The sequence below is a fragment of the Pieris brassicae genome, chromosome 1 (genome assembly GCF_905147105.1).
Source record: "Pieris brassicae chromosome 1, ilPieBrab1.1, whole genome shotgun sequence".
NCBI lineage: Eukaryota > Metazoa > Arthropoda > Insecta > Lepidoptera > Pieridae > Pieris > Pieris brassicae.
Window position 1 is genome coordinate 9,872,869 of NC_059665.1, and position 19,161 is coordinate 9,892,029.

At 33.5% G+C, this 19,161-nt stretch overlaps 1 protein-coding gene across 5 annotated transcripts in view; it reads left to right on the forward strand.

The window, feature by feature from the left end:
- LOC123718748 (protein FAM102B) overlaps positions 1 to 19,161 on the forward strand; it is a 60,955-nt gene that overhangs the window by 36,942 nt on the left and 4,852 nt on the right. For 2 of the 5 annotated variants that reach the window (XM_045675749.1, XM_045675558.1), the window contains exons 3-9: positions 13,205 to 13,335; positions 14,043 to 14,229; positions 14,748 to 14,893; positions 15,241 to 15,336; positions 16,240 to 16,346; positions 16,586 to 16,680; positions 16,968 to 17,630. In XM_045675749.1, coding sequence (XP_045531705.1) covers positions 13,205 to 13,335; positions 14,043 to 14,229; positions 14,748 to 14,893; positions 15,241 to 15,336; positions 16,240 to 16,346; positions 16,586 to 16,680; positions 16,968 to 17,630 — 1,425 coding nt within the window. The remainder of the gene's footprint in view (positions 1 to 13,204; positions 13,336 to 14,042; positions 14,230 to 14,747; positions 14,894 to 15,240; positions 15,337 to 16,239; positions 16,347 to 16,585; positions 16,681 to 16,967; positions 17,631 to 19,161) is intronic. The other 3 variants (XM_045675659.1, XM_045675837.1, XM_045675921.1) reach the window with 3 other exon arrangements.

A 19,161-nucleotide genomic window follows, 5' to 3' on the forward strand; every position in this document is an offset into this window, starting at 1 on the left:
TGTACTCGTCACGGATCTTTAAATTATGATTAAGTATTTTGTTTTGTTTGATTTTACAATCAATTATATTGCAATTTTTGGTTTCACGATTACCAGGAACACATAACGGATGTAGAAGTGCACAGTTTAATAGTTATGGCAAACGCCAAAGCTTCCTTATTGCTCGCTCTAATTAGAGTCCGATTTTCGTGTAAAGCTAATAAAGTTAACTGAGGAAATAGTTATTGCAGAATGAGTTAACATAAACTTGTAAATAACCCATGAGTTTCACCATCGGACGCCGAATTCGACTTAGGGTACCAATTCTTAAAAGGACAACAACACACTTGCGAGTCATCTGGCATTAAGAGATGATTCCAAACATATTTTATTTCTATAGAATATTCTAGGAGAATAAACATTGAGTATCGAAATTGGTATGATAATATCATTAAGCATTCGGATTCTACATATAAATATGGAAATTATATCTCTATGCGAAAAAACTAAAAGCCAGTCTAATAAAAAATCAATGTAATGCCTAATAAAAGAATACATAACATTTAGATAATGTTCTTTTTTTAAACACATTAAATACTGGCATTTCTGCAAACAAGTAACACTGCAAGGTGTATTTTTAAACACATTGAGATGAGGATACTGCGTATGTAAAACGTAAGAACTTCAAACCGGATTGTCGACGACCGATGATGTCACACACTACGTGGCATGATCGCTGACGCTCGGTTTCTAAAGTCGTCTTAGCTGTATGGGTCCTGGCCTCAAATTGCATTCATTATGTATCGGCAAGAATTAATTGGCCTTATACATTTTTTGTGTCTAAAGATGAAGATTTCCTGACGATGCCTTCATCGTAGGAGCAAGCGGTAATAGCAAACTAAAAACATCTACGACTCATAGTAATATACAGTCAAAACCGTTTACGACGACATCGTTTAGAACGAACGAAAAAAAGGGATCAAAAACAATGGTTCCGGTTGAATTCTATTGTATTAGGTACTGAATAACAACGTCATCGGCTGATACGACTATCGGTTTTTATGACCAAATATGAGTAGTCCCTTCGATGTCGTTATGACAGATTTCGTTGCAACGTATGTTTTAAGTGATACTTGCTGGAAAACAATATAGTTTTTAAATCTCACATCAATGTGGCTCTTTTAAAAATAATAAATTCTAAACCGATACTTAAAGGCCCACTGCGAGCCTTCCGGCAGCGTGAGAGTCCATGAACGTCGGTATCACTTAACATCAGGTGAGACTCCTGCCCGTTTACCCCGTCCTATAAAATATAATTTTAGAATAAAGTGCATAGAGCTCGGAATAACAACAATATTAAACTAAGTTCTAAAAAGATACGTCAAAATAAAAGCAGACAATTTCGAACTGTTACGTGTTAACAATCCAACCACTTTTCAGACAAAATTGTGAAAATCTTTAAAGGGTTATAAAATATGTATTGTTTTAAAGGAAATCAGAAATAAAAAAGGCAATATGTTTTCTTTGTATCAGTAATGTCCAATTTACCGATGATGCCATATGTGTCATCTATGAATTTCATCGTGATATATATAAAGATTGCAAGTTCGTTTGTAAATATGTTAATGACATTGGCAAGACTGTGACGTGGGGTGAAGTCACTGAATGTTGAGATCAAGTCGGCGTCGTGCCAGCGTTACGTAGGGTATTTCCTGATTGTTCTACGCAGTCTCAGTGCACATATGAGTAAAAGCTTATTCGGTGTTAAAGTCGTGAGATGTTGCATACTAACATTTAATAGAAATTTAGGAGCTGATCCGGCAAACTAGTAACATTGCTATTAAAGAAGATTGAATATTAACGATTATATTAATTAACAAAAAACAAAAGAATAGTTTTCGGCCTATTTTTAGACCTTATTTACTTTACCTTCCTTAATGTAGGGTAATGTATTTACCGGTGGTAAACCTGCATCTTTTGTAGTTTCCGATCAATTGAATTTTATGTGTCTGTCTTCAATTCAACAGTGACAGTTCGTGTCGGCAAATTTTCATACAGTTTTTTTCAACTTTCTACATACACTAGTGTTAAGGCATCTTGACTAAGGCCTCTGATACTACTATAATCTGTATATTGATAAATTCGTGATACGTTTTTCAAGAAGAAGCTCAGTCGATTTGAAGTTTTAACTATATTAAGAATTGCTTGTACTTCTAATCATAGCTTTAAACAGCGATTACGTATAAGGTACAGGTAACATACGTTTCCGGGGGCTTGAGTTTCCTTTGTGAGACACCGGAACATATCAAATACCAGAGTAAGAAACGTCGTATTGCATTCCGCATACGTGGAATGTGATGTATGACTATGTTAATTGATCGTGCAATTTTTACTCAAAGGTATTGATTTAATTGTGAAATTTACTAACTATTATTTTCGTATCAAAACAAGAGTTACATAATAATACCGCATTTTACTTGGGTTATAAAAGGTTGGCAAAACGTTCGCGTGCTCTCCAACCTTTTGGTATGCGTAGGTAACGGATTTGTTTGTAATAGTTAATCTGATTGCCCGTTTACTAAAAATCCGAGGCGCTCCGATCAGTCCGGATTTGCAAGGCGAGGATCTCGTAACAACCGGATTGTCATGACAGCAAAGGTGTCTAGGCTGGTATTTTCTTTTATTTTAATAGAAATGCCAGATCTTAAGAGGATCTAAAATCCATGTCTTGTACGTTTCCATTCCTTATATTTAAAATCTAAATGTCATCTATTTGGACAAATGTATTTTCGCTTGAATATAAACAAAGACGTTTGACAGAAATTTAAAAAATAAACTCCATGGAGGTTTTAAAGTGTCCTTTCAAAACAGTCTTTTATAAAAATATAATATTACTTTTTCATCAAAATATATTATTCAATATTATTTATATTTCTAATTTTTAACATGTACCACGAAAGAACTGTGTGTAGTGTCTAGTCAGTCACTGGAGTTTACTATCGTCAGAACAATTTGTGGATCACGTTATGTATAGATCGATGAGCTAAGACTGGTTAAGTTCATGAAAGCCTTAACGCACTAAGAAATCTCCAACGTAAGCTACGCTTACCGTGGTATCAAGACGGAAGTATTGTAAATAGACGACTATCGATGCGATTACATACGGATTATACATAATCTAATTATTCCTACTTAGGTAAATAATATGATATGTCAAGAAAACCTTCTTACCAAATTAGTAGTTGTACTTTATAATCTTCATCTGACTATAGGTTTAATTATTATAGGGCTTTAATACAAGGGCGAATAGAGTTGCAACCCAAACTAATCTATTGTTATACGAGAAATAATTACCGAACACGTATATAACAACTATAAGTTATGTACAGCTGGTTGTGTGTTTATTATAGTGAATAAAGGTTATATAATAATTTAGTAAAATGAAGAAATTAAATTAATTTATTTCGTGAGCTTTGAAGCGTAGATCTCTGTTGGGTGAACCGTGTCCACTAAAACAGCCTCGTGGTCTTTTTCGCACGCCACCGAAGATCCAACATATGTAGCCTAGTACTATTTAAGATATATTTAGGTTAGCGGTGTTCAATGATGGAAAACAAGTGCAGAATCGTTTCAAACAAACGCTAGATTTAAACTCATCTTTATGTATCGTGTGAAGTGCGACCTTCAGACCGTAATCACTACGTGTTGTGAACGATAATGGCTTAGCGTTTTATTGCGAATCAATGAAAAAATACACGTGCTGAACCTTGATATAGTTTTTTGAAAGGATTTATTAGCGCAAATTCAGTCAAGTGTTAGTAATACCAAATAACGTAGTAGTATTACCAAAAAATAAATTGTACATATAATTGGTATACACTACGACAGCGATATATATAAGCAATCCCAATAAATAGGAGCGATACTGTAGTAAAATATACTATATTTTATTATACGTTATAGAGAGAAAAGCCGTTAAGAAGATAATCTTACATTGAAATAGTATTAAAATCGTTGGCTTTAAATTAGGGATGCATCGATACGCCTTTTTACCGATACGATGCCGATGCCGATACTCTTATGGAAATATGGCCGAAACCGATACCAATGCTTGGTGAATTAAAGTAAGGTAAAATATATCAAGTGTCGTTAAAGTTTTTAATTTTTATTAAAAAATACTGTTTAACAAACGATGAATAAGATTAAAGGTTAAGTGATTAAAATGAATAATTAAGAGTAATAATTAAATTAAAATATAATAAATAACTGTTGTTAATTAAAATTAACATTGATAATATTTTTGTGATTCTGTTTTTTATTTTATTTGGTATCGAAAATATACTACACGCGAAATGGAATATGGGGACAAAGCCGGTGAGAGAGACAGCAAACTGAATAAAACGCGGGAATTCCCCGGGCATAGATAGTCTGTGCCTCGTTGGCAACGAATTAGATTAAATAAGATGCGCGTTTACATCACTTTTATAAAGCGTGTATCTTGTAGCGTAAATTTGAAAAGTATCGTTGTATCGGCAAATCCAAAATATCGCCGTTATATTGGTATCGGTATCAAATGCATCCTTACTTTAAATTGATTTCAAAAGTCATATGTGATAATTGGATTAGGGTAAATTATTGAAATAAAAATGGGAACGAGCCTCAGCGTGGACCTGTATGACAACTCAATAAAACTGCAATGTAGCAACACATGTATCAGATATATTTTATATTATGACTGTTAATATTGTTAATAAACAAAGGTCCATAAACAAACGTTACTATAAATACGTCAAAGCAGTGTATCCCAACGTGGGGCCCACGCCCCACTGGGGGGCAATTTGATTGTTGAGGCTATTCGAAAATTGATTAAATTTATTTAGTATTTAAGTTTTTCATTATAACTTTTACTTACTGTGTATCGTTAACAATTTCCTAGTAATTTATTCCTAAAAAAAATATGGTAGGTATCATTTATGTTTCGTTAATTAAAGATTTTTTTTAAAATTGAAAGTGTATGTTAAATGGGTGGGGGGATAAGAAATTTAGTAAGGGACAGGGCACAAAAAAGGTTAGCTAAGACTGCGTTAAAGTCTTTAAGTTGCAAGAGTCTGCCGATTTCTCCAGAATCGACTGTAAGAAAATATTTTAGTATTTCTTTTAACTGAAATTTTTTGTCTTTATTTTTGAATGACGTCCTCATGACCTATATTCCTTGACCTTACGTAAAACAAAAAGATTCATATGTAACCAAATATTAATACAATAGAAATCTATTGTATTCAATCGATAAATGTCTTCCGTGGGAGTACATGGGCGTTATGGTAGTGACTCACACTGCCCACGGGAAAGGGATGCCTCCGAGGTTATTAGGCAAAGATGTGCAGATATCATAGAAGGTTTTATTTTTGTTAGGGCTGCCTATTAAAATATATGCATATGTGAACTATCCAACCAACCTATTTTTGTCATAAACACTAAACTCACATATGGTATATACTGACAATAACGGCAGTGTACACTACATTGCCATTATTGTCAAAGAAAGACTTTTTGTCAAACTTAATCTAAGCTTTTGAAAAAAAAATGATTTTTTAAAAATCTCAGCATAACTAATAGAACTTAGTGATGTTATTAATATTTTATTAAAATAATTAATATTTTTGTTAAAAAAATCATATTAGGTATGCTATTAGACTTTATTCACTTTCTGCGTTCAAACTTTTACAGAACAGAGTGTTTTCCCCTAATTAGAGTCTGTAGTATTTGACACTTTCTTATGTTTAATATTCTTTTTAGTAAATGAGGTTAGACTTTAATTACTTATTAGTCTTAAGTTAGGCAAGATAGTAATGTTAGATAAAGTCTCAATAAAGAGACAATTTTTTTTATATTTAAAACCCTTACGGCGGCCCCGCGTGATGATCATATTTCGCGTCATTACCGTTGTAAAGATTGAGTGTAGGTTTAATTGAGTCTTAATGCTCTGTAATTAATGTCGAAGGTGAGCTATTTTTGCCTTCAGTTAACCTTTAATACATGCTTTAAATAGAATTAGAATTTTTAGGAACCTCAAAGAATCTTCGATTTTGCAAGGATTGTATTGTATAATATGTTCCATATTGCTATATTATGGTGTAGTGGAATTTGTTCTTTTTAATATCACATGTATTAAATGTAAATGTAAAAAATTAAATAATATTTCTTTATTTACATCACAATAACACGCAATAAAAGAACAATAATATTAAATAAAGCGGTCCTACTTCTAGAAGCAGTTTCAAGACAACCCAGACATAAATAATATAAACATAAAATATTTTATTTTAGATAAAATAAATGATCAAGAAACTTATAGAAATATGAGTCCCAGGTCTACGACCCTTTAGGTCTCAAAGCAAAATTATACGCTTTGCGGCCGTCCTTGTTAATGCTTCAGAATATTTTATTATGAAGATTAAACAAATGCTTTACGTGTTAAATGAATGATAATTAACTTTTTCTATAATCTGCTATTAACAAATGATCGTAAGTAACGCAAGTTATGTAACGGAGCGAAAGTGCATCCCGAGCGCGTTAGCGAGTTGCTTCCGTTATAATTAGGAACTGAGATTATATGCTATTGACATTTATGTATGTAGAGGTAAAGGTTGTGAGTTGATTAAAAGGAAGAGAACGGAACGGAACGGCTTAACTGATTTTATATATAATTATAGTAAAAAGCAATAGTATTTGTAGGTGTTGGGCAAGTGACATTTATTAAATAATGAACACTTTATTTAAATTTCAAACAATATCACAAAGCGGATAAATAAATATAAAACAGCAACCCGCACGGAGATAGACTAAAAGAAAACATTTATAATGTTCCACAGAAATATTTGTCTTTGGAAAAGAAATTGTTGCGTATACATAAGTGTTTCCGTTAACACACATAACTTGGATCTTGACATGACTATAAGTTTGTTAAATTGTTGTTTGTTATAACATGATATAGATATCTATGTGAAAGAGCTCGTGAGAGCTACACTTTTGAATTATTTATTAATGAACTCATTAATGTGGAATCTGAGATATTGTCAGCTTCATTGTAATTGTTGGTTAACAAGAAACTAAATTGTTATATTTTATATACTTAATATAATTTAATAATCTCTTCAAGTCGGTAGATAAAATCCAAAGAACCCGTACAATTGTCCTTATGGCGTACCATCTGCTGACATCCGACACCCAACCCACTGTCCTTGCCCTGATTAGCTGGGAATGGGATGAATGGGAATTCATCTAAGCAGCTTTATAATATAATCTTTTATTTACTTGTATTGTTATGAGTTCCTGAATAACTTTTTCATATCGCCATACCTATTTATGAATGTATAGACCGCGAACGTCTATTGAATTTTCTGTCTTTATCGCCTTCGCGTGTCATTGAATATCAATGAACGTGACAAAAGCTTATTTGATTTTCTACTATATATTCACGTCTTGTTATAACAAAGTTACATGGTAGTTAATAATAACAGACGTTAGTCCCCATACTGCGGACATCCCTGTGTTGTGGATTTACTAGATACTTTAAAGTGGTTTATAAAATGTAAATTTAAAACTAGATAATTTTTTTTATTATCTAAAACCAAGAATATAAAATGTTAAATAAATCTTAAAAAGTGTGGCTGAGTATAAATAACGCTAGTTAGACTTAATTAGTTTGAGTAAATTTTAAGTTCCAGAAAAAGAAACTGATTTTGATTAAAGCAAGAATATTTATCGTAGATTCTAAATTTGCGCTCTCAATATATAAGTTTTGCTGGTCACATGAACCAAGTTTTAAAAATCGTAGTGACTAAGTAGTGAGATATTTTCAGTTCAAGCGCATAAATTGACTCTTCCTAAACATTGAATCCGTTGACAAATTGGTTGAGAAATCGCTTTGGCCATTACCTGATATATGAGACAGGTGTGATTTATTAGGTTTTTACTATAACAGCCGTGTTCCGGATTGCGCTGGTTTATTGTCTAGGCCATACGCCTCTTCATATGGAATCGTTGCTAACCGCGGGTACCATGTTTTTGAATATTAAAAACCAATGACTACTTCAAGATAGTATTAGGTCTACTGAAAATAAGTCGTGGTTTTCATGTGTGTGCTAATGAAATAAATGTGTTATCTTTCTTTCTTTCAATGGATTAAGCGATAATAAATAACAATTATGACCTTTTTCTCGTAATCAGCAGAAAATAATCGTAAAATCTGGTATGTAAACCCAGGAAATTATTTTTGTCATTTTGCAAAATACACCGTATCCTACCAGACTTTTTCACTATTCAGACAGTTTTATACCAGTCCAGCTGTGAATTTTTTACTTTTTTAGTTAATTATTACTTTATTTATTGATTTATTCAACGTCAAACTCGACTCGTAAATGTCGACGGCTACATATAATAATAGGCATACATTAAATTAATATATATTGTGTATTTGCAATAGTATAGTTTAAGTTCACAACGTCCTATTGTGTGCTTCCTAAATAAATACGGGTCATATATATAATGTTACAATTCGCGATGCTATGTGTGTCGATAAACGAGAAATTGTGTCGAGGCTTACGAATCTTTTGCTTCGTCTACGAAGCTTACTTCATTTCGACATCTCCGATCTTTGATGTCTGTTTATTCGTTTATCTATTCTAATTTAAAATTATCTCTCGTTCTTCAATGTGATTTGTGTGAATTGTGAAACTTGTATTGGATCATAGAGTACTAAACCCATTATTACGTCTGTTTGGCTTTTTATCCAAGACTTTCCCTTAACTCAAAACAATTATTGTTTCGCTAGAAATTCGACTCATTATTCGCATAATGCATTAAACATTACCGAACCAATTAGAATAAGAGTCCTTCACCAGTGTGTAGCAATTCTTAAAAGGCCGGCAACGCATTTGCGAGCCCTCTGGGCTCGAATGGGCTATTGTCTATGGACGGCGGTATCAATTAACAACAGATGAGCCCTGCCCGTTTACCCTGTTTCATAAAAACGAAGCTTCTGACACACACATACTTGTTTTAGGATCAGTGTCGAGACTTAGCGTGAACTATGAATCTTGTCAAAAATATATTGGATTTAACCTAATACAGATTCAGTGGGTGTACCATTACAAATCTAATAAACAACGCCTTCGTTCAATATTTGTATATCTTACGACACCTGGTGGTTAAAAGGTAAACTAAAATGTTTCGTACAAACATTTAAAGGTAGGCGGAGGCAAGTTACATACAAACTGTATGTACATAGACTGTCGTTTCTCAAGAGGGGGTCGATTTTGTTTTAAAAGGGGGTCGCAGTCTGTTGAAAAATGATAAATACAAATTTCATATAGGTACAAAAGATTCGTTTCTTAAAGGAATGAATAATTATAGTATAGTGTTATAAAACTAAATTATAATTATAGTGACGAGGTCGCAAACAGTCGAAGATTGTTTTACTTAACTTTTTGTCTTTTTCTTGGGTCGCGACCTAAAAATGGTTGAGAAACTAAGACATATATCGTTATAACCTTGAGCTAGGATATGGTATATATATGCGGCGAGTAAAACGTCGAACCCCGCACCACAAGTGTTTTTCAAAGACTTGTTCTATACAAAATGTCCTTCAAATTAAAAACGAATTAAAAGCCGCATTGATTACGGTTGCGGAAGAATTTAATGGATAGAAAAGTAATGTCGGGTTGTATGAATAGAAGCAATGCAGCGATATAATATTTTCCTCAACAACCAAGTGAGCTTGGAAAGCCTTTGTTAAATTCAGTGCATCCAGTCATTTATACTGTACAAATGGTAAAGATGTCTCGGCAGTCGTATGAGGAACTTTGTTTATTGTTATGTGGAGATATTACATTTTTTTCTCAATTTAATATGTTGAAGAGTACAGCGGATAAGCTAATAAATTTTAGATAACTGCCAACTGCCAATACGGAATATAAAACGTGAACCCTAGTTTGTTACTATGTTTACTGGAAAATAACTTAGTAATTATAGAAACAAACACGGTTCGTATTTTTTTAAATCCAGACCACATTTTGTTTTCAGGGTTTTTTTAAAGGAAAAAATATATTCTTTTCCTGTAAGCGTAATACCGCTAAAATTTAATGAGAAAAAGTGTAATTATATAAAAACGAATAAAATAAACGATGCTCGGTAATAGCAGTGATTAGAGACACGTGGGAGGTCGCGTGCTCTCTCTCGGTTTCAATCACGTTCACGCAAACGCCTTTTACAAATATTATTTAGTTGCTTTTTGGACGGATTTGGTCTGAGCCGATTAAGGAGTAGATATTAGATTTGCGAGTGAATTTTTATGTATCACGCATTGTTGGTCTAGTGGCTTCAATGTGCAACTCCCTAAGGTTGCAGATCGAACCCCAGCTTGCAGCCAGTGCACCCATGGCCTTTCAGTGTATGTACGAATCTAACAATAAATATCAGAAAGGAACATGAAGACCTACGAAAATTATATAAATAATTTAAAACCATAATAAAAAGTTTTATCATTATTTATAATTTTTTCATAGCATACAATTTTTATAAGGTAAATATTATTTTATACGTGAAGGGTACACAATAGTACCAGGTTCGTGGCATCTAATTTATTATAGTGCTTTTGACTTTAGGGTGTGCAACAAAGCGTAACTATCATCGGTGATGGTGGTTGCAAGGTGCACGAATACGAATTAATACGAACAGAACTGGTGACTCACTTTGTAGCATGTTACTACAGTAAATATTACATTTATTTGTTAGATTTAATGGGATTACAAGTAAAACATTCATAAATCTATATGTAATAATACTGTAATACAAGTATATTATAACAAATTTGGAATTTAACCTTAGAAACGTTACCTACTTAGCTTCCCTTTCCGTTGAGAAAGATCGATATCTTATTTAAAAAAATATATTTTTACAAATAAAATACCTACATAAGATATTGCAAGATATTTGATCTCATACAAGTAGTATTTAAGAAATTCATTTATTTGTAAGATCACAATAACACAATAGCCAAATTAATGAGAAAATGAGTTTATGCTTATAGTAAATAGGGCCTGTGTTCACTGAGCTTAATTTAAAAACGAAAAACAGTTTCAAATTATTTAAATGTATGGTTATGTTTATACATATTTTATTATAGTTTTATTATTAATCAGTTGCAACTAAGATATGCAATAATGTCGGCCCTGATAATTCTAATTATTTAGGTCATGTATCAGTTTTATCTAATTTATATACCGGAAGTGGTCGGATTAAATTTTCCTTGGTTCGTGATTATGGCTTCCTGAAACTTAATACGTTTGCTAACTTACAATATCTAATATCCTACAAAATTAACGACTTGACTAGACTACACTAACTAGACTTGAAAACGAATTCGACCTGAAAATATATTCGAATTATTTAGATGTATCGAAGAGCGCGTTCAAAGTGAAAGTAGAGTTATATGGGACTCAAATAACGAAATAAATAATATAAAATTAAATTATTCGAACGATATAGTATCATCTAAACAAGTTAGTTTCATACCCGTTTTCGAACGGACATTGATGTTATTTAGTAGAGAAATAAGTAAAAGCGGCCTAGGTTCCGTATGTTCTTTATGTTTAACGCATCAGCAGGATAAAAACAAATCATTTCACTGTCCCTCAAGACGACATATTTCTTCCTAATTATATTGTTCATTTTGCGAAAGCAAGTGATCATCCCTACGTGTCATCTTACTCGAACATTACTCTTTCGGTAATGGATCCTAAGACCTCTTGATATAGTTATAATTGTGCATCACTGGCTAACTCACAGAACCGTAGGAACATCGACTGGTGTTATAAAACTCTACCACGTACACTATAACTAACATATATCATGTGACGTTTTTAAAGATACAGTGACATTTCGCGAGTGACAAGTAAATGTCGACGCCACTTGACCTACAATGCACAATGAACTATAAAAATAAACTGCATCTCTACTTACTGCTCTACTACTTAAGTGGCATAGTGTCAAAGCAGAGTGTCAAATTAACTTTGCCATTGATCGGTTAGTAGCGGTTTCTTATGGTCATCCTTCAGGGCTTTGCCATTGTCGTAAGAGGCTTATCGGAGTTTTCTACCTTATGCTAGGAATGTAGAAAGGTTATTGAAACAAAGTTATTTAAAAATATAGCATTTGTGATGGTTTCTCTACATCTTGATGGCATTTAGTTGCTACATGCTTATTTTATATTAATACAGATTGCAAAGTTTTGACGAGACATTGTGGTATTTTCATACAACCGATCACATGAGCGAAAAACTCTAGACACAGGCAAACACGCGATTGCTCGTTCTCTTGTGGCTTGTTTTCGTTTCAGTTCAAAATGAGTGAATCTGAAGATATTATATCATCTTCCTCGTCCATCTTCTAAGCTCTATCGAAACAGACTGACAAGATCTCGCAACGTGCGTTGGCGTTTGTCATTTGAACTTTTTATAAATTAGATCGCGCGTTGACCTGCGTTACATGTGAACAAGGCCTTAAAGGCTCATAAAGAATTTATCAACAGAATAAGTTAAGATTCGAAAGAAAGCCGATCATTATTAATATATGTGTGTTATATATAATTTATAGTCATGTAGGTATAGACTAAATAAATAAACTGTACGAATTTATACGCCGTTAATAACATTTATTGATACTAAAGATGAAATGTATACATTTTGCGGAATGCATTGGGTTGTTGCACTCTTAGTTTACGTCGTAAAGTACCCTCAAAATAGTACAATTCGCACGAGGCTATGTTTCCCGTTATAACCTCGATCAATTGTGTTATTGTATAAATGATGTTGCTACTTGGTACTTCTTGATGAAATGTTATGATTTTTGGTTAAACATTATCTAGGATCCTTCCACCTGACGATTAACAAACTACCATTTGTTTTATGACTATATTGGTGAAAGTCGATTATTTTTTACACCACCAGATTTCTATCTATATCAATTTCTAAGTTCATACATAATTTTAAAAAAATAAAGGTAGACGCTCCAAATATTAGGCATAAAGTATTAAAATTCACAGCATGCAAAAAAAAATTATTAGAATTATTACAATGTACTTAAGCAGTGACAAAATCAGTCGCCTTATTTGGTCTTGAAATATTTTAATTACTGTTTAATTAAGCTTACTTTATGTCCTTTTCAGGGAAGAGGTCCGTGAACACGCAGTACGGTGGAATTCAACGTTCTCGTTCGTGTGCAAGATGTACGCAAATGCGAACACGGGTGTGTTAGAGCCGGCGAAACTACGAGTTTCTGTACGGAAGGAGTGTAAAGGTACAGTAACCATTGTCAATTTGGAACCAAATTATAAATAACCACATAAAGTTTGAATAAATTAGTATCTGACTTAGTAAGTATTAAATATTATGATATATCTTCTGCATATAGTAATAGTTTTATGTATTTCAAAAGAATTATAAAGGTTCTCTGGCAAAACAGATGTTTGGTACGTACTTTGACTGGTTTTATATTTTCCGCTTAAAAGCGTATTTTAGTTCAAAATCAATAAGAACGGACAGTCAATCGTAAAGTTAGTACGTCCCTTATATTGATTGTGTTTAATGATTTTTGATATAAGTTATATAAATGTAAGCTCAGAATGAGTGTTTGAAAATCTAGGCGAACTCGTTTCTTGCGTATTATAGTAAAGTTGAGCAGTTTGCTCCCCGAAGTTAAGTTAAGTCAGTTTTATGTAACAAGTTGTCAACTATAAAATTGCACCAGTTATACATACAGTATATTATATTTAAAATTGTCGTAAATGCGTAAAGTTTTGAGTCACTTCTGTAAGAAGAAAATAGTGATGTTGGTATTTTTTTAACCCAAAAACTACTTCTAAAAATTCTTTACGACTTCCATTCATGCAATTGTGAGTTGAAAGGGTTTTATTTATAAATAATGTTTTATTTCAAATAAATAAACGCGTTTGATCCTCACTGTCATCAAGTACAATATAATCGTTAGTTTACCTCTCGTTTCAGGTGGTCGTTCATACCAGAAGCTGGGCTTCTGCGACATGAACCTCGCAGAGTTGGCGGGTTCGGGAGAAACGACTCGGCGGTGTCTTCTAGAGGGTTACGACAATAAGTCCCGGCAGCGGCAGGATAACTCTGTTCTCAGGATACGCATCAAGATGAATATGATTTCGGGAGACCCTCTGTTTAAAGTGTAAGTAATAAATAACATTAAACTAGCATATGAAGCCACCTGGCGATTAAAAAGAGTGGCGGAGAGTTTATTGCCAGTGCTTCTCTTCCGTTCTACGCCCTTGATTTGAGAAATGGCAGTAAATGTAAAATTAGAAGCATTTAATGTATATTTCTTTTTTATTAACGTTCATAAGTGTACATTGTGTTACCTATATGAATAAATGATTTTTGACTTTGACTTTGAGGTCAAACAGGTTTTAGTCTATTTCATCGATCGCGTTTTAAACAGAGGTTTGTGTGCCTTCCAAAACAATTACACATTCCTCTAGAATCAATCTAATAAAAATCTTTAAAGTTATTCTCCAACGGTGGCAGTTATTTAATTTACGAAAGAATTAACGCGAAAAGCTTGAGAATGTCAAACGGCTTTTGTTAATTATAATTTCTTAATTATATTTATAGGTGTGCCATACAAAGTTATGTATTAGTTTGTTCCACTGAGGACTCGGTGATTTTTATTAGTATATTTTTTTTCAGACCTGAAAGCAAACAAGAGGTGTCAGAAGGCAGATCGGCGGGGACTCCGGACAGTGGAGCTGATACAGCGCCAGCGGCAGACGACGACTGCGCCTCGTCAACTGCCAGCTCAGGCTTCGGATCATTGACTAAGAAGCACAATTATGGTAGGTATATCAACTCTTCAGGATATCACTCTCATTGAAAAAGATACTGGGCGCTCGGCTTAATGTTACATTGTTAAGGTATTTTCCAGTAATAAAGCCTTATTTAAAATCCTAGACTTATAAGAAAACTGCACCGTAACAAATCTGAACTAAAATAACCATCTAAAATTCGCAATATTGGCGAGTTTGACAGATTCAAGGGGGCATTAAAATGCATGTCAAAGTGAATGTAGTGAACTAAAATAGGGACGTGTATCTCGCTCATAATATTTAGTTTCTCATGTAAATAAAATATAATTTTGTAATGAGAAATAAAGTTATTTAAACATTAACATTTTATCTTACAGAGGGTAGCCACAATCAGCCGTTATCATCCCTCCCATCGTGTGACCTACCTTCGCCTGACAATGAGGAACCGCCCACATCTCTTCCAGATTGTCCTGGTAATTTAATTAAAATAACATTTACATAGTATAATGTCGCCTCTCGTCTTCTGTAACTTTTAAACTACGCAACAGATTGTAATGCGGTTTCCATAACCATATAGTGTGATGTAAGTTTATATGTTTATTTATCTGCATATAGTATAACGCACCCTGTCTGTATGCTTATATATTTTATGTTGCCTTGTGAAAAGTCGTGTCCAGTAATTAAGAATTAATATAATTCACACCTACAACTTGATCAAACGAAAATTGTTTTGAATAACATTTCCTGGTGAAAGCACGATGAATAAAAATGTTTTGAAAGATAAATCTAAGGGTATATCATGAATGAAACTCAAATGTGTTGCTGAAATATGAATTTATAGAAACAATATCTAGACTTTGTTGTTTTACTTAAAAACAATCACTTTAGTCTAATACCTTTAAAATCCTAAAGTCTAACAAAAAATCTTCGAATAAAAATTTAAATGACAAGATAGATATTTTCCACAGTCAAAACATTAAATGAAACGTCATTTAACACATAATAGATAATTAATGATCTGAAGAATCTAATCTAAGAAATGTAATAATTTCATTACATGTACTTATAACATTACTTTTATATTTATAAGTTTTGTCATTTGGAAAATAGTTGAATCGGATATACTACGCTATAGCTAGTGAATTGTATATTTAAAAAACCACCAGATTTTAATGTGTACATGTGATTTTGAATTCTATATAAATAATTAGAAAATTTTCATACATATAAACAATCACGTATTCGGTATATTTCAATTAAAAAAAGACTTAATTACATAAGTACTACTAGAAAAGCATTGGAAACGTCGTGTTTAGTTCTGGTGTTATCAAGTCGCGTTTTAAATTTTATTTTTATTAAGATACAATATTTTACAGGTTTAACCGTAGTATCGGGATCGTGCGCCGAATGCCATCAACACCCGCACACGCACTCTCGTAACTCGTCCAACACTTCGGGAGACATGAGCAGCAAGGTAATGCTGGTAAACGAATCCTATTTATTTATATATATTTAAAATAATTTATATTGTGACTATTAAAAGTAGAAATGTTTCTAATGTTACCGTCTGCGTCGTTCATTGTCTACAATGTGCAAACGACATATCAATTATAGAAGTTCTTAGTGGTACTTTATTAAAAATAAATTACCAATACTGTTTTTCAGATAAAATATTCATTTGCATTATATTCCTATTATTAAATTGCTACTTAAATTTTTCAGGCATCAGGGTACGGCAGTTCCGTGTCAGCTGCGTCTGCTCACTCGAGGCAGAGCTCCGAAGGTGACTCCGCACCTGACAGACCACATCACAATAGGTAATAACAGGTTTTAGGTTGAAATTTTAAGGTTCAATTTATATTAATGATAAAACATATTGGACATATTATTAATGTCAGTAAATTTGCAAGGTATAATGGTTAAAGTAAGAGAGAGCATGATTGTGAAATGTATCACGGTCGGGGGGCGTGAAAATTTCGTCGTGGTATACAGTTCCGCTGTACAGTCCGAGCTTCGTATAACAGAGTGAGCACGATACTAATCCGAGCCTGTTTATTAGCTTTTTTTAAATTATGTTTATTTTGTCCCCCCTTCCCCGTCCCAGCGTGCGCGTGGAACGAACTACGAGGACGACGACCACAGTATACGTCCCGCGATGCAAGCACGCGGGCCTCGCCAAGCTGGTCATAGAACGGACCCTCACTGACACCTCTGACCTTTACCTCTCCCCTCCCTCTGACATCTCAGAACCCTATCTCACCCCCAACGCTACTCTCACGGCACAGCCTGACGTCATACCGAGGCACGTCATCCATTCCCCCCCTAGCGAAGAGTACAAAACCCCAGACAGCACAATCCACGACGATTCATTCACGATGCCCACGTACTTCGATCAGAAGAGACGAGCCGCATCGATAATATCGTCAGTCGTAGAACCGCTCACCAACTTCCAAATTCTGAAACAGAAGTCGCTCAACACTATTCCAGCTTTAATAGAGAAGAACAAAAAGAATGAGGAGTTGTTCACAAACTTTCCCTTCCTAACGCCTCTCGCGCATAGAAAGAACTCTCTAGTCGCAAACAGGCTCTCCGGATGCATAGAAGATGAGTTCTATTGCATTCCATCTGAGCCCGAGGATCTGACGGAGAAGATAGACGTGAGGCATAGGTTTAGGAGTGTCTCCAACCGGGCGCTAAATGAGCAGATGACGTCTACCCCAAAGTCAGAGGTGGAACTTCTAAGGCACAGTGTCGCCGTATGTGCAAGGTGAGTTCCGCGTGCTTGCCTCTCCTCTCCCAACCCCTCCCTTTCCCGCAAAACGGTTGTGGATATTACTATCTCTCTCTAATATTTTCCCTTTCACTTAACCGCTTCGGGTTTGGACGCGCTTGGATGCAAGGAATGTTCTCATGGTCTTCAAATTCATTTGTGATTGTATAATTTAAATGGAATACTCATTAGTGGATGAATAACACGTTAAATTTCTTTTATTGCAGGCTTCATCATTAAATATTGATAACATTAAACCTGTGTTGACTTTTAATTATAAGTAACATTAATGTATTATAAATTTAGTTCATATTATATATTAACGTTTGTATCCAATGCGGACGCAGACGCGAGTGCGGCGCGGAAGCGGGACGTGCGTGTGCGTCGTGCGGTGCCTGCACACTGCAGCACAGGCCATCTGCCACATTGTCAGTACACATATAAACTGCGCTTCAATACAAGCTCTTTACTTCTAATTAATAAAACTCGAATACATTATTTATAATTAGTTACTTGTGAAATTATTTTAAATAAATTAATTTACGTAATATTTCACTAAGGTAAGATTCAGAATCAAGACTGACACATATAGGAGTGCTATGACCTCCGTATGTCCAATACATATAGGATTACTTTGTGCTAGTTTCTAATCTAAGTCGACCCTACTACGTATAGTATTAGTTTTCTTTTTGTTTTACTATGAAAACTATATTACAACCTATAATTATTTAAAAAAAAGTGTTGAAGCGCAGTATTCATAGATGTTGTCTCGTGATTTTGTTGCTCTATATTGCGTTTTAATTTCAGGTGCTTTTTACATTGGTCTTGTAACTTATGTAACTTATGGTCTTTTAAGTTCTGCATTATGTTATTTTTATAAGAAATTGCATGTGTTTTGCTTAAGCGGTGCACGTTTGGAGCTTTAGATGCATGTTTTCAGATTAATGTGCTTTAAACGTAACATCGATTTAAGTTATATATTTTATAATTTTCTATGTTTATATGTCGGAGAAATGGCGCTGGTATCGGCAGCTTTTGTAAATATATATAAAACATTAAAGACAAATTAGTTCAAAATCGTTTAGTGGTTTATTCGATTTGCCAAAATTAATAGATCTACAAATAAACAGGCTATATGATAGTCTGTAGTAATAGTCACTTTTGTCTTTGTTATAAAAACAATCTGTTTAAACTTACAGCTCATGTTTTATGGGAGTTTTATGATCGTCGTTCTAGAATTCTATTGCGTTTTATAATTTAAAATGTAATGCAAGACACGGAAAATTATTTTCATTGATACTAAACGGATTAAAAGGTTTCGATAAACAAAGTAATGATAACTAATTTACCGTTATTACTTAATTCCAAATTGTTTTATTTATAAGTCTTAGTGAAAGTTTATCATCGTTATTTACATTTAGAAAGCACGTTCGTATCGCCAATTTAACAAATTCAAGTATTCAGTTCATAAAATGTAACAAACTCGTAATTAAAATAATTTGCGATTTAAATGTTGTTTTACATAGTA